General features: G+C 43.0%; 1 protein-coding gene across 1 annotated transcript in view; it reads left to right on the top strand.

Moving 5' to 3' along the window:
* The window catches only part of nfkb1 (nuclear factor of kappa light polypeptide gene enhancer in B-cells 1), a 43214-nt gene that overhangs the window by 28670 nt on the left and 1863 nt on the right, over positions 1-12681 (top strand). The window contains exons 9-22 of the mRNA XM_051954622.1: positions 2278-2382; positions 3681-3772; positions 4016-4154; positions 5131-5277; positions 5357-5479; positions 7950-8120; positions 8659-8800; positions 8887-9001; positions 9228-9432; positions 9664-9833; positions 10006-10108; positions 10227-10348; positions 12127-12196; positions 12343-12506. Of these exons, the coding sequence (XP_051810582.1) occupies positions 2278-2382; positions 3681-3772; positions 4016-4154; positions 5131-5277; positions 5357-5479; positions 7950-8120; positions 8659-8800; positions 8887-9001; positions 9228-9432; positions 9664-9833; positions 10006-10108; positions 10227-10348; positions 12127-12196; positions 12343-12506 (1868 nt within the window). The remainder of the gene's footprint in view (positions 1-2277; positions 2383-3680; positions 3773-4015; positions 4155-5130; positions 5278-5356; positions 5480-7949; positions 8121-8658; positions 8801-8886; positions 9002-9227; positions 9433-9663; positions 9834-10005; positions 10109-10226; positions 10349-12126; positions 12197-12342; positions 12507-12681) is intronic.

Here is a 12681-nt window from a genome sequence, read left to right as displayed (position 1 = left end):
GATGCATGAATTACTGCCAGCTGTTGGAACAGGTTTTCAAACCGTTAACAGAACGTTACCGCTGACCTGATTTGTTCCACTCCTTATTCACAGGACACAACTCTTCAAATATCTGCTAATTTAATGTCTGTTTTCATGTGGACAAACACACGGACGACTTGTTTTATTTTTCCTCACTGTGGCTCATTTTTCAAAGTCCTACACCTCTGGAAACAGAACTGGGAAATGTCCTCTTTATTTATCACTAATTCACAGCATATGTCGTCTCAAGGCGCCTCTCATATTAAGGTCAACACTTTGTAATATGAAGAGAAACCCAACAAAACCAAATGATTCCCTTTGAGCAGCTTTTTGGCTTCAGTGAGGAGAAAAAAAAACCTTTTAATTGGAAGAACCAGGCTCAGGAGGGACAGACGTCTGCCTCGACTGGTCAGGGCGAGGGTACAGTAAGAAATACAGGTTCATGAATTACACAGAGGTTGGTCCAGATTTTTAAAAAATTAAGTTGTGTTGTTTCTTGTTTTTTCATTGTTTTGTGATTCTTTTTCCTTTTGTGTCTCGTTTCACGTCTCTTTCAGAAAGTCTTCAGTGCTTAGACTGAAATCTGGACGGATGTAAAACTGATCTTGTGTCAGTTTTTACCAGAACTTAATTCTGTTTTATATTAAAAATTGTTCAAATTGCATGAAAGTTGATTAAAATGACACTAAAATCATCCCACGTTTTTCAATACTTTTAAAAAATGCCTCAAAAACTGTTCAAAATAACAAGAAGTGTCCAAAATTACACAAAATTTTTTTAACATAATAAAAGTTAAAAAATTACAAAAAAATGACAAAAACCTTCCAGAATGATTATTTCCCCAGAATATTCAAAAATATTCAAAATGACCACAAATTTTGCCCAAAATGACACAAATATTATCCAGAATTACTTAAATTTTGATTATCTTCAGACTGTGACTCCTGGATGGATGTAAACTGATCTGGTGCCAGTTTTTATCAGAACTCGGATGTTTTTCTTCCTAAAACTTGTGTTTTTATTTTTTTAAACCTTTTTTTGTGGTCATTTTGTCGTAGTTTGGACCGTTTGTGGAGCTTTTGTCTGTTTTTGTGCTGATTTTGTGTCTATTTGTGGAAGTTTTGACCTTTATTTTTGGTCAATTTCCATCTTTTTGTCAACATTTTGTGTCTCTTTGTGACATATTTACCCCTTTTTTTTCTCTGATTTGGTCTTTTTGTGATAATTTTCCAGCTTTTTTAGTTATTTTACTGTCAGTTTTTACCAGAACTCAGATGTTTCTCCTCCTAAATGTCATGGTTCTGTCTGCTGGACTGACGAAGTTCTGAAAAAGTTCATTAAAGGTGATAAATGTGGAGCCTCCTCTATGGACCTGAAGGGAAATATTCCCAGTCTGAAGGTAGAACTCTGACCACTGATGAAGGTACTGCAGATGAAGAACCAGATGTTCTGAGGAGGTTCAGGAGGAACTTTTGATAGTTTTTCTTGTACTCGGCCTCTTTTCGTTGCGTCTGTAACTGAGGTGGAGAATGTAAAGTTGTTGAGCTGCTGTTTGTGTCGCCTGGTTTCATTTCCCTCTTGATGCTGCTGCTTCGGTTTCTGTTCGTTTCCTCTCAGTGGAACCAAACATCCCTTCTGGATCCACTTTCACTTTACCAACAGAGAATATGTTGGACACAAACTGCACTCTTTAGTTTGGTGAAATCTTCAGTTTTTAGAGGAGTTTTTTTTTTTAAAGTCAGAATGTTTCTTCTTATCTTACATTTTCACATCTTATGATTTCTTATCCTAATCTTTATCTTGTAGGCTAAAGAAGGCCTTTTATTGACCTGTAGTTGAGGTTTTGGGTTTTGGGACCTTTGTTGGTCTTTAAAACATCAAGAAAGACTTTGGAGAGCTGCACTGACCAAAAGTCCAAAACGCACCAAGTTTAGTTTCTGTTTTTATGAATGAAGAACTGATAAAAACCCAACGAGGGGCAAATTCTTCCTCTATTAATCATTAGTCAGCTGTGATTGTGGATTTCAGGATGAACAGCTCTGCCTGATGCACAAATAATATAAACATATTTTATTCTTCTGTCCTCTGAGTGTGAAAGTGTTTTTTAATCTGTGCTTTTTACTGTTTTGTTTTTACGACTAGTTTTCCCTCTCTGGGACTAAAAGGTGGATTCATTGAAGATATCTGACTGCAGATGTTTGATTTATTGTATGAAACTCTTTTTTTTCACCTTCGTCTTCCTGTTTCCTCCTTCAGAAGCTCCGAACGCCTCCAACCTGAAGATCGTGAGGATGGATCGGACCGCCGGCTGTGTGACGGGAGGAGAGGAGGTTTACCTGCTCTGTGACAAAGTCCAGAAAGGTCAGCAGGAAATCCTCTCTTTTAAAGGAAGATTTTTGAGATTACTAACCTCACATACATGTAACCCACTTTAAACTTGGAGGATGTGCTGCTGAGGAGTTCAGGAACTGCAGAGTCGAGTTTGAAGTAGATCAGATGAGAAAGACGTAGATCACTGTAAAAAATAAGCATTCAAGGACATCCGGACAGACTAATTTCAGTTCCACGGCAAGTGTTGTGTCTAATGTAGTCCAATATAATAAATGTAGCAAATGAGTAAGTTTGCAAAAAAAGTATCTACAACAGAAAAGGAAAAAACTTCAAATTAAAATAAAACACCGAAGTTTGGTTTAAATTTTTAACTTTCAATTACCTTGATTATTTCAGTTGCTAAATGTAAACAAAAATGTTTTTTAAGGCTCTTTTGGGTCATTTAACTGTAGCTTGTATTTGTTTTTCGGTAACATTTCTTAGCCACACTATACCTTTAAATATAAAGGCAGGTTTCTCCAGTAGTTCAGTTATTGCCAGGTGCATCTGCAATAATTCTTTTTATGGATGTAGTTGTCTTTATTTTGCTCCCAAAACGTTTAACGAGTAAAACTAAAAGTGTAAATAGAACTTTTCTCGCGGACGGATTTTGACAGCAGGTCTCATTTTTTTTAAAGGTTTTAACTGTGATTTTAACGTTCCTTATTTAATCCAAACAACCAGCAGCACGTTAGCTGCTAACTCTGGCTAACAGCTAACAATGCTAATGCTAACATAGAGCACACCTGCACAGGTAAAGAGAAGGACTGATGACTCCCAGCACAAAATTCACATCACGTAATATCAGCCGACAGATGCTAACTTTAGCATGTAAGAAAAAATCTTGTTTTTCTGCAATAGAAATAAATGCAAGAGATAAATTCTGGATATGGATTAATATGAATTTGGTGAAATGCAACAGGAACAAAGGATTGAATGCATTTCTTTGATGCAAGTAATGCTACATAAACTGGAGTAGTGCTGTAATATTACATGCAATAATGAAATATTACACATGAAACAGTAGAAATTAGACCAATTCTGCTCCTGTTCTTGGATATATTTCCGTTTTCCTGCGGTTTTATTTGCATGTTGCAGCTTAATTGTTGTTCCTGGTTGGAGCAGCTTCAGGGAATTCCCCTCCGATGTGTAAATCAGCTGCTCTTCCTGCTCCAGAACTTCTTCTTCCTCTTTGTTTAGAACCGGACTCTCAGTTTAATGATACACAGATAAATAGTGCAGCAGTGGAGCAGCAGTGAATGAACTACGTTTCCCTGTTTGTTCTGCAGACGACATCCAGGTTCGGTTCTACGAGGAGGACGACTCGGGTCTGACCTGGGAGGCTCTGGGAGACTTTTCCCCCACAGATGTCCACAGACAGGTCAGAATACTGCAGTACTGTTTCTACCAGTAGTATATGTAGTACCAGACGTAGTAGTGGTACTAGCCGGATCAGGAACAGTAGTACTATTAGTAGTACCATCAGTAGTATTTGGTCATTATTACAAGACACCATCCAGTAATTCTACGGTAGTGATGTCATTATCTTCCATTTACATGTTACCGTGGTGATGTTTCCTTTCATTATCGTGTTACCATGGGGATGTGTTTCTTATGCCAACAGTTCGCCATCGTCTTTAAGACGCCGAAGTATCGAGATCAGAACCTGCAGAAACCGACGTCTGTGTTCGTCCAGCTGAAGAGGAAGTCTGACAACGAGACCAGCGAACCCAAACCCTTCACCTACCACCCTCAGATCATAGGTAGGTCACCTACCACCCTCAGATCGTAGATAGGTCACCTACCACCCTCAGATCGTAGATAGGTCACCTACCACCCTCAGATCGTAGGTAGGTCAACTAAAAGTCAGATCATAGGTAGGTCAACTAAAAGTCAGATCATCGGTAGGTCAACTAAAAGTCAGATCATAGGTAGGTCACCTAAAGGTCAGATCATAGGTAGGTCACCTGACCCTCAGATCATAGGTAGGTCACCTGACCCTCAGATCATAGGTAGGTCACCTAAAGGTCAGATCTATGATCTGACCTTTAGGTGACCTACCTATGATGTAGGTCACCTGACCCTCAGATCATAGGTAGGTCACCTGACCCTCAGATCATAGGTAGGTGACCTACCACCCTCAGATCATAGGTAGGCCACTGACCCTCAGATCATAGGTAGGTCACCTACCACCCACAGATCATAGGTAGTTCACCTACCACCCTCAGATCATAGGTAGGCCACTGACCCTCAGATCATAGGTAGGTCACTTACCACCCTCAGATCATAGGTAGGTCACCTGACCCTTAGATCATGGGTAGGTCACCTGACCCTCAGATCATGGGTAGGTCACCTAAAGGTCAGATCATAGGTAGGTCACCTGACCCTCAGATCATGGGTAGGTCACCTAAAGGTCAGATCATAGGTAGGTCACCTGACCCTCAGATCATGGGTAGGTCACCTAAAGGTCAGATCATAGGTAGGTCACCTGACCCTCAGATCATGGGTAGGTCACCTAAAGGTCAGATCATGGGTAGGTCACCTGACCCTCAGATCATGGGTAGGTCACCTGACCCTCAGATCATGGGTAGATCACCTGACCCTCAGATCATGGGTAGGTCACCTAAAGGTCAGATCATAGGTAGGTCACCTGACCCTCGGATCATAGGTAGGCCACCTGACCCTCGGATCCTGTTCTTTGTGTCGAAGCATTACATCACTTTGAGTGTTTGTGTTCAGATAAGGAGGAGGTCCAGAGGAAGAGACAGAAGACGTTGCCCAACTTCCAAGACTTCAGCGGTCATGGAGGAGGAGGAGGAGGTTTATACCGAGGAGGAGGAGGAGGTCCGGCTGCAGGGGGAGGACCAGGATCTACTGGAGGAGGAGGTTTGTTTTAATGCTGAGGTCAGCTGGTCGGTCCTCATGGCTTTAGAGTGGCCTCTGATCCGTTTGGTTTGTCCTCAAGGATACTACCAGGGCTTCCCTCCCTACAGCTATGGAACAGGAGGAGCAGGAGGAGGAGGCTTCTCCACAGGATACTCAGCTGGTCTGGGAGGAGGAGGAGGAGGAGGAGGAGGCATCAAACACGGTGAGGAACCAAGACTGTCTTTTTATGATCTACTGAACATGACTACAGATTAGCTTCAACACCTGCAGGCCACGAACATCATGGAACATTAGAAGAAGAATAAATATACAAGACTAACTCTCTAACACTACATTTACCCTCTATAACGCTCCATTTACCCTCTATAACGCTCCATTTACCCTCTATAATGCTCCATTTGCCCTCTATAACGCTCCATTTGCCCTCTATAACGCTCCATTTGCCCTCTATAACGCTACATTTACCCTCTATAACGCTCCATTTACCCTCTATAATGCTCCATTTGCCCTCTATAACGCTCCATTTGCCCTCTATAACGCTCCATTTGCCCTCTATAACGCTCCATTTGCCCTCTATAACGCTCCATTTGCCCTCTATAACGCTACATTTACCCTCTATAATGCTACATTTACCCTCTATAAAGCTACATTTGCCCTCTAACACTACATTTACCCTCTATAATGCTCCATTTACCCTCTATAACACTACATTTACCCTCTATAACGCTCCATTTACCCTCTATAAAGCTACATTTGCCCTCTAACACTACATTTACCCTCTATAACGCTCCATTTGCCCTCTATAACACTACATTTACCCTCTATAATGCTCCATTTGCCCTCTATAACGCTCCATTTGCCCTCTATAACGCTCCATTTGCCCTCTATAACGCTCCATTTGCCCTCTATAACGCTCCATTTGCCCTCTATAACGCTCCATTTGCCCTCTATAACGCTCCATTTACCCTCTATAATGCTCCATTTGCCCTCTATAACGCTCCATTTGCCCTCTATAACGCTCCATTTGCCCTCTATAACGCTCCATTTGCCCTCTATAACGCTCCATTTGCCCTCTATAACGCTACATTTACCCTCTATAATGCTCCATTTACCCTCTATAACGCTACATTTACCCTCTATAACGCTCCATTTGCCCTCTATAACGCTACATTTACCCTCTATAACGCTCCATTTGCCCTCTATAACGCTACATTTACCCTCTATAACGCTCCATTTGCCCTCTATAACGCTACATTTACCCTCTATAACGCTCCATTTGCCCTCTATAACGCTCCATTTACCCTCTATAACGCTACATTTACCCTCTATAACGCTCCATTTGCCCTCTATAACACTACATTTACCCTCTATAACGCTCCATTTACCCTCTATAACGCTACATTTACCCTCTATAACGCTCCATTTGCCCTCTATAACGCTCCATTTGCCCTCTATAACGCTACATTTACCCTCTATAACACTACATTTACCCTCTATAACGCTCCATTTACCCTCTATAACGCTCCATTTACCCTCTATAACACTACATTTACCCTCTATAACGCTCCATTTGCCCTCTATAACGCTACATTTACCCTCTATAACGCTACATTTACCCTCTATAACGCTCCATTTGCCCTCTATAACGCTACATTTACCCTCTATAACACTACATTTACCCTCTATAACGCTCCATTTACCCTCTATAACGCTACATTTACCCTCTATAACGCTACATTTACCCTCTATAACGCTACATTTACCCTCTATAACGCTACATTTACCCTCTATAACGCTACATTTGCCCTCTATAACGCTACATTTACCCTCTATAACGCTCCATTTGCCCTCTATAACGCTACATTTACCCTCTATAACGCTACATTTACCCTCTATAACGCTACATTTGCCCTCTATAACGCTACATTTACCCTCTATAACGCTACATTTACCCTCTATAACGCTACATTTACCCTCTATAACGCTACATTTACCCTCTATAACGCTACATTTACCCTCTATAATGCTCCATTTACCCTCTATAACGCTACATTTACCCTCTATAACGCTACATTTACCCTCTATAACGCTACATTTGCCCTCTATAACGCTACATTTACCCTCTATAACGCTACATTTACCCTCTATAACGCTACATTTACCCTCTATAACGCTACATTTACCCTCTATAATGCTCCATTTACCCTCTATAACGCTACATTTGCCCTCTATAACGCTACATTTACCCTCTATAACGCTACATTTACCCTCTATAACGCTCCATTTGCCCTCTATAATGCTCCATTTACCCTCTATAACGCTCCATTTACCCTCTATAATGCTCCATTTACCCTCTATAACGCTCCATTTGCCCTCTATAACGCTACATTTACCCTCTATAACGCTCCATTTACCCTCTATAATGCTCCATTTACCCTCTATAACGCTACATTTACCCTCTATAACGCTCCATTTGCCCTCTATAACGCTACATTTACCCTCTATAATGCTCCATTTACCCTCTATAACACTACATTTACCCTCTATAAAGCTACATTTGCCCTCTAACACTACATTTACCCTCTATAATGCTCCATTTACCCTCTATAACACTACATTTATCCTCAGTATAATGCTCAGTATATTAAAATAAATGTCTGCTTGTGTTGAAGCTTCTCAGGGCGACGCAGTAGACGACAGCGGTGATGACAGCGATCCAGACGATGACTCGGCGTCAGGCGTCATCCTGCGAGGTTCAGCCCCTAAGGGAGGCCTGGAGGTGGGGCAGAGGATGGAGGACGGAGGGGCTGGTGTGGAGCCGGAACAAGCCGGAACAGAACCAGGTACAAACACAGAATATTCAGTCTGAATTCAGCTCCGGAACATGTTTCTGATGTAAACAGTTAGCCTAATTTAGCATAAAGACTATTAACAGATATATAAAATTAGCCTAGCTTACACTGTAAACTGATTTAAACTGTTAGCCTAGTTTAGCAGAAACACTGTACATAGGTATAAATTAGTCTAGCTTAGCATAAAGACTGTAAACTAATTTAAACTGTTAGCCTCGTGTAGCAGAAACACTGTACATAGATATAAATTAGCCTAGCTTAGCATAAAGACTGTAAACTGATTTAAACTGTTAGCGTAGTGTAGCAGAAACACTGTACATAGATATAAATGAGCCTAGCTTAGCATAAGGACTGTAAACAGTTAGCTTAGGTTAGCCTAAAGACTGTAAACAGTTAGCCCGTCGCTCGCTGTTTTAATCACATGTATTGTTCATTCACATCTTTACACACTGATTATTGTGTTCTTTCTGAATTTATTAATATAAAATAACATTCTTTCTGCAGACTGAGCGTGTTTTTGTTGTTCCAGTGTGTGATGCTGAGGAGTGTCTGCAGCAGGTGAGCAGCCGACAGCTTCAGGCTCTGTTCCAGTACTCGGTTACAGGTGACTCGGCCTACCTGCTGGCTCCACAGCGCCCCCTGATGGCGGCGCAGGACGAGGACGGAGACACGTCAGTACAAACACGACACACTGTGAAACACCGGGAAGATTCTGGAGGCTGATCTCTGATCTTTAAATCCTCCTTTTCCTCCTCAGAGGGCTTCACCTGGCTGTCCTCCACAACCAGCAGGAGGCGCTGAAGAGTCTCACTCAGGTGGTCTGTGCTCTGCCTGGAGAGGAAGTTCTCAACATGAGGAACCACCTGTACCAGGTACTGAGGACCACTTCCTGTTGTTTTCCATGTTTGTTGTGTCTCATTGTGGTTGTTGTGTGTCTCTTTTGTGTCACTTTCTTTCTTGTTTCTGTTTTTTTTGTGACTTGTTTTGGACATTTTTTTTCATCCTTGGCGCATTTTGTCTTTTTGTGGTCAGTTTGTGTCTCGTTTTTGTCATTTCTGTTGTCACTTTATAACTGCGTCTCTCCTCCATATTTCCCAGACTCCTTTGCACCTGGCCGTCATCACTCAGCAGAGGGAGGCGGTCGAAGCGCTCCTATTGGCTGGAGCCGACCCGACGCTGGCCGATCGTCACGGCAACACGGCGCTTCACCTGGCGGCTCAGAGGAACGGAGGACGAGACACGATCCGGGTTCTACTGAGACACCGAGACAAGAGAGAGCTGCTGCAGCTCAGCAACACGGCAGGTAACACAACGGACACACAACACGGCAGGTAACACAACAGACACACAACACGGCAGGTAACACAACAGACACACAACATGGCTGGTAACACAACAGACACACAACACGGCAGGTAACACAACAGACACACAACACAGACTTCCATCTGTCAGGATCTTGTCGGTCCAATGAGAATCTCAGAATACTTCCAGATTGACCTGTCAGAGTGTTTAATGGTTTCCACGGTTACAGGTCTGTGTGCGATCCACCTGGCCGTCCTGGCCAATCAGCTGTCAGGTCTCAGGGAGCTGCTGGAGGGCGGGGCCGACGTGGAGGTTCAGGAACGCAGCAGCGGTCGGACGGCGCTTCACCTAGCAACAGAGGCAGACAACGTGTCACTGGCTGGATGTCTGCTGCTGGAGGTAGGACTGTTAGACTGGATATACTGGTTATACTAGTTGGATTCTAACCAGTTTAACCAGTCTACTCCGTCCAACCAGTACACCCAATCTAAATTTTCACGTCGAAGCTGAAAACAGAACCGGCTCTACACCAGTAAACTTTACTCACCTGTGTTTGTTTGTCTGTTGTCAGGGAAACGCCCAGGTGGACAGCTGCACCTTTAATGGCTCCACCCCCCTCCACATCGCTGCAGGTAGAGGCTCCATGAAGCTGACGGCGCTGCTGATGGCTGCAGGTAACCAGGACTAGAACATCTGCTGCATGTTTCTGCTCCAGAGGTTCAAGATTCACACCTTTATTTATCAGAGTTTCATCCACTGGAGGATCGCAGCTTTCTGCTGTTGGTGTTTCAGGTGCAGATCCTCAGAAAGAGAACTTTGAGCCGCTGTTCTTCAGGGAGGAAGAGGAGGATGATGAAGAAGATGAAGGCTACATCCCAGGACTGACCCCAGTCAACATGGCCGCCACCAGTCAGGTACAGCAGGTTTACGAACCTCATCAGAAATATGTGGGTCACATCAGTGTCACCAGATGTTTCCTCCAGGTATTCACGTTCAAACACGTCTCTGTTTCCAGTTTAGCCACTCATTGAACCCATCATGATCTGTGTTCCTAAACCAATCCACTAGAACTTCATTTATTCCTGGAAGAACCTCCTGATCTCTGATGTGGTTCTGAAACTCATTTCATTGATTTCCAGTCCAGAGTAGAAAAACTAGAATCTATGCGATGGATTATAAAGAGCTGGACAAATGAATTAGCTAACAGGTTGTTGGACTACGTTGACGGTCAGATCATGTAGAAACATGTCAACTGCTGAGGCAGAAAGAAGATCCTGATGTCAGTAAATGTAGATCAGTTGCAGTTCCTGGTTGTTCCAGCAGAGAGCATTGTGGGAGTTTAGCAGTAACGGGCACCATGACTGATGAGGAGCTGAATGACCTCCATCCAGAGTTAATGTTTCAGAAATGACCTGAAGTTTACGTGTCATGAGAGTTATGTTAATAGCTGCTAGAAAACACAGAAGCAAAGTTTTGACCGCAGACATGAAACATCTGCCACGAAATCAACCTAAAAACACGATTCTGTGAACAGCAGCTCATTTTCACCTTAAACTCCGGATGGACGTCATTAACCTCCTCATCAGTCTTTGTCATGGTGCCCTTTAACAGCTAAACTCCCACAATGCTCTCTGCTTTAACCTTCTCTTGTCTCTACCACAGACTGTATATAAAGATGGACGTAGCATCTGGCTCCAAAAATGAAGCCCACCCCGAAGTGTCAAAAACTTGCATTATCACGCCGTCCGCTAGGGTTGGCTCCAAAAAGCTTTTTCTCCATAGACCCCAATTCATTTTTGGAAAAAATAAAATTTGATAGACTGATGTTCTACAGCTCAGGATTTTTTTCCTGTTAGTTTTCATGGTCAAAATGAGAGATCAGGTGGCCGATCTTAAAATAAATCAATACTGAATTTTAAATAAATCGTTAAAGTTGGTGGAGCCAGGGGGCGTGGCTATACTTGATAGACAGTCTTGTCTATCAAGTAACAGAGTCTTCAGCTCTCAGTCTGCCCCGCCCATAGACTGGTCCTGCCCCTAGTTGCTCTCCGGTCCAGTCTGTTTGATGACGCTTTTTACGTCACTGGCTCCAAAAAATCCAAAACGGCGACCAGGAAGTAGCCAAATCCGGGCTTCATTTTCTCGGCGTTGAAACCAACGGGTGACGTCACGGTTAGTTCATGCCTGGTCTCTACAGGAATAAACAGGAAGAGGCTCCACCTGGTGGAACAACCAGGAACTACAGCTGGTCCACATTTACTGACATCAGGACCTTCTTCTTCTTTATCAGTTGATATTTTAATCGGTTGAATCATTAATGATGAACTGATTAAAAATTATTTAAACTAGGGCTGCAACTAAGGATGAATCGTCCGAGCATGATACGCCATCAAAAGCGGAAGTGAGCACGCAATGCAACAGGAATCACAGTCTGAGTGGAGCGCTGAACATGGACATCTGCACGGCATCGTACATCTATTATATATGCAGGATGCAGCCTCATTTATACATTCCCTGATCCAGTTCCTCCTGACAAATAGTCAGAAATATTTACTTTACGTTTAGGTAAATATTGGACGGCGTATCGGAGGAAGATGTTGACAGCAAAAGTTGACTGTGATGAATTTAGTAACAGACTTTTAGATGAACTGAACCCTCTGTGTTACATGATGCAGTGTCTGTCTGTCTGCAGGTTCTGGATCTTCTGAACGGCAAAGAGTACGAAGCTAAAGGTCCTCACAGAGCCTTCATCCCTCCTCAAGGTGAGACACAACAGCTACACAAAACACAACACAACATGACATGACAGCTACACAGATGAGCAACAGCTGCTTCCTGTCTGCAACACCTCAGCTGAAGTGTCTTTAACACCATCCTGATGTGTGTCTGTGTGTGTGTGTGTGTGTAGGCGACCTGGCGAGTCTGGGTGTGGAGGTGAAGCAGGAAGTGTGTGGCGCTCTGGAGAGTGAAGGATTGTGGGAGAATCTGGCTCACAGTCTGGGTCTGGGGATCCTGAACACGGCTTTTAGACTCAGTCCTTCACCTGCTAAGACCCTGCTGGACAGCTATGAGGTAACACACACGGATATATATACTGTATCTACGATATACATAATATATATCTATATACACACACATCTATATACTACTATTCTACCCTGTAGGACTATTCTATCCTGTAGGACTATTCTACCCTGTAGGACTATTCTATCCTGTAGGACTATTCTAACCCTGCTGATTGGTGTCG

This window comes from Acanthochromis polyacanthus, chromosome 10 (assembly GCF_021347895.1).
Source record: "Acanthochromis polyacanthus isolate Apoly-LR-REF ecotype Palm Island chromosome 10, KAUST_Apoly_ChrSc, whole genome shotgun sequence".
Classification (NCBI taxonomy): Eukaryota; Metazoa; Chordata; class Actinopteri; family Pomacentridae; genus Acanthochromis; species Acanthochromis polyacanthus.
Note: the sequence above shows the minus strand (reverse complement) of the source record. Positions and strands in the feature narration are given on the sequence as shown.